The 3,982-nt window shown below is 33.6% G+C and overlaps 1 protein-coding gene across 1 annotated transcript in view; it reads left to right on the plus strand.

Annotated features, from left to right (window-relative positions):
* Positions 1-3,982, plus strand: part of LOC108684334 — a 7,882-nt gene continuing 3,900 nt past the window's right edge. Inside the window, exons 1-3 of the mRNA XM_018188600.1 lie at positions 1-89; positions 2,720-2,990; positions 3,652-3,863. Of these exons, the coding sequence (XP_018044089.1) occupies positions 55-89; positions 2,720-2,990; positions 3,652-3,863 (518 nt within the window). The 5' untranslated portion in view covers positions 1-54. The remainder of the gene's footprint in view (positions 90-2,719; positions 2,991-3,651; positions 3,864-3,982) is intronic.

Here is a 3,982-nt window from a genome sequence, read left to right on the forward strand (position 1 = left end):
GACCGTCACCACTTCGCATCCTTCGAAGGAGCAATTGCTGAGTAGGACGATGCGATGGGCGAGGGCAAAAGCGACCATCCCGGCAAAAGGTAACATTTCGCGCTGCTTCTTGCCACGATCGAAGTTACGCCGTTTAATTAACTCTTTAACTCGGATTCGTAGAATAATTATTTGCCCGCTCGCATTGCCGTGCTGTTTCCTGTAAAAATTTAAATCTTTTGCCAGATAAAGACTAGTCCAATCCAAACCAAATATATTTATTACATACAAAATAATAATATTAAATTACCTTTTTCCACTCTCTGAAACTTTTATGAAAGAGTGAAATTTTTGCAGATTGAAAATTGATTCTTGTTCAAGATTGGCTCAATTTTAATTTTTTAAAGTGAGATTCTATTCCAAAGAATTTAGAAAATATTATTTACTTCTTTCTAAACTTCCGTTATTTATTTATGTGGAAAACAATTCGCGATTAAAATAAATTTTTTATAAGAATATTGTTTTCGCTCATTTTCTTTTCTGTATAAAACAATGATAATTGCATTTAACATTTTTTTATGATATTATTATTTTATTTGTTTATTATTATTTTTATTCTTAATAAATTTTCGTTTATAAAAAGATATATATGAAACGTTTATAAATACATTACTGCTGTAGTTATAATAATATACAGATATTACAAGATTTAAATGACAAAATAAAGTATATTTTATAAATAATAGAAATGTATGCTGTGCTAATAATGCATTTATTTTATGTGTATTTAAAATTCAGGATTTTATACATCCTCTATAAAATATCCATAATTAGATAGCTATTAATTATAACAATCTATTATCAATATTGAAGATTATAATCATCGATATTATTGATTTGATTTCTCGCCTTTGCGCGATACTTTCAAGAGTCTTTTTCAATTTGATAAGTGGCAAGCACTTCGCAAGTATGCTTTCAGCTAAATGATCATCGCCGTTTAATCCCATTTATCCCGATCGTTAGATCACGCCTAGACAATTTAACAGTTTAAACAAGATGTATATCGTTTACTGCATTAATTTTACAAAGTAATGCGGTAAAAAGGTGTTCCATCAAATAAATGTGGCGCTGCGGAATTTTAGGGGACTAGGGCATAAATAAAACATAGACAAGGGTTGAAATATCGCTAAATAAAATATTCAATTCGTCTCGCTAGCACATCTAATTATAGTACTAATTTGAAAAGCAATGGCGATAAGAGACGAGATAGGTGAGACTTTTGATGGCCACGGCCTGGATTCCTCCCATGAAGAAAGCTCGCGTGCAAGCCACCTACGGTGGCTCTGTAAAATGCGTTCAGATTGAATCACGCACCGCGACAGTAGAATAACTGACCGGCCGGCGAACCCGGTGGTATATTGAATCGCGTGTCGGCCGGTGCGTGCAAGAACCACGTGGTACGGACATTAATTTAGCCGCCCATACAGATTTGTCGTGCGGAGAAAGTCAGTGTGGGGGTAGGATAGGGTCCGTTAAAATCGGGGCCATTGGGTCGAGCAAAACGAAACCTCGGTATTACGAATCGACCAGAGAATAAATCGACGAACGCGCGAGCTGTAAGGACGAGAAAGAAAAAGAAAGAATATGGTATACATAATTCGTGTCGAATAAAACGATATCAAAACAAGCTGTCAGGTTCGAACAGATTGTCAATTCGCTTTATCAAATTTCCGACGAGGAAGAGTTTAAAGCGGAAGGGAAAAATATCTACATGCTCTTTACGTGCCGTATAGTTGCCTTTAACCTGCACATATGCAAAATATTTGGCAACAGTGAGATCATAAACATGCTATTCTACAGATAATTTTTTTAGAGTCAGTCGCTCGTCCCATTTGCGACTATGTAATTATGTTTAGAAAATCAGCATGAAAGTGATAAAAGTATACATTTACTTGATTAAACTCTTTGCTGATTCAAATAAATTAAGTATAGGAAATTTAGTTTAATAAAGTAGATAAAGTAGAAATAGTGTAACATTTAGACAAATTATTTATGATAAATAATTTATTTATTAATTATAAAGATCATATTAATTTCTCGATCACCTTTATTATATTTTCCTCTTCAGAGATATTCGATAAGTAGTTACAATTTATTAGAAAAAAAAAAACAAGTTCATTTAATTCTCAAAATTTCTTTGCCATGGTAATAATTATAGTCAAAATTACGATATTTTGAAAACATCTTACGCATATCATGTTTATCTTTGACATAAATTCGCGAAGACTGACGTGCGCACAAGCTATTAAGCCAGGATGAGATTTATTTTTCAAGCTCTCCGCGCATTTTGCAGATCGATTCGTCGCGTCTGGGAGAGCCGTTGTAACGGCATGTTCGGTACCATCGTACCACTCTCTTCCTGTTCCTCGTCCTCCCTGTGCCTCCTCGCCGCTCCTGCCGGCCCGCCCTCCTATATCCTTAATTCGCGACTTCGGTTCCTCATCATCTTCAGTAAGCTCAAGCTGTCTAGCCACATCATGTCGCGAATGGTCCTGCTCGCCCGCAATACTTGTGAAGCCGACGGTCTAAACGAAGTTTCATAATAAAAATTAAAAAAAAAGCTTGGCAATTATTTTTCAAAATAAAATTATTTTAAGATAAAATATTACTTAATAAAAATAAAATCAGTAGATTTTAAATTCTGTTAAGCGGTGTCATTTTTCTAATCGATTACAATTAGGCAAAGATCCTCCCCTCGTGGTGTCGGTAAGTCGTCCTCGGATTCCGAGGTAGCGCATGGTAAGGGCAAGGACAAAGGACGTAAGAGCAAGACCAAGGAAAGATGGCCATTCTTGGAGGAATTAACGGTCGACGAGCTGGCTCGCTATCGGAGGAAACGGGTGCAGGATCAACCGAAGGACAATCTGCAATCTTACCCAGAATCGATAGTCCAGTGTTCAGCTTCTGAATATCGGCGCGCATTCGGTGCAAATGTTAAAGAACTATCTAAGGTATAAAATATTCATATAAAATATATACATATTTCACTTCGAGAAATAAAAATCCTTTTAAAAATATTTTAATTTGTTTAGTTGTTTAACAAAATAGAACATAAATTATATTATTATTATGATCAATTAAAAGGTAAGATCTTCGTAAAATAATATACAATAGAATGAAACTTTGTTCATTTGCATTCTATTTATACGAACAAGTTCGTATTCAGTTCCAAATTTACGAACTCATATACTGAGCTCTTATTATCTGAAGTAAAGACGCCGTAATTTGGGTAATAAGAGCTCAACGTGTTCGACTTCAGTTTTCTGAAAGTTAGGTCCTATTATCGGAATAAGTACTAGTGAGCCTTTATTATCGGAAATGTCTTGTGCCCTAATATATTCGGAGTTTTACTGTATACAGTTATTAATTACATTACATTTATACCAAATAGGCACAAGAGTTATTTACATTATCGCTAATTAAATTATATTTTGTATCAAATATTTTTGAATTTATATTAAACATTGTTTTTTTGCTTTTAGTGAGCAATAAAAAAGGCAGATTTTTATACACTGTGCTTGTGTGTGAAAATTTATCTTTTTTAACATTTTCTACATTAAAATTGTATACTAATTTATACTTAAATAATTTATATAATAATTTATGTAATAGGAAAATTTCTGGCCTGAAGATTATTTGCACGTAGATGGAATTCCTGAAAATGCGCAATCTTCGAATTGCATGGATCTTAAAGAACATGAAGCCGAAATCGAGGATTCATCTGGAAAAAATGAGAATGTTTCCTCTCAAGTTCATGGAAACGAAGTGATGGAGACGGGAGTTCGTCAATTCGACAGTTCAATGAGACGCCCTTCGTTCAGAAAGTAAAATTCAATTGTTGCTAGTATAAATTGTATAATTATAAAATCGCGTTATATAATTAACAAATATATATTTATACAGTTAAACAAATAATGAACATGAAATATATCACATAATAATA

The sequence above is a fragment of the Atta colombica genome, unplaced genomic scaffold, assembly GCF_001594045.1.
Source record: "Atta colombica isolate Treedump-2 unplaced genomic scaffold, Acol1.0 scaffold133, whole genome shotgun sequence".
Classification (NCBI taxonomy): domain Eukaryota; kingdom Metazoa; phylum Arthropoda; class Insecta; order Hymenoptera; family Formicidae; genus Atta; species Atta colombica.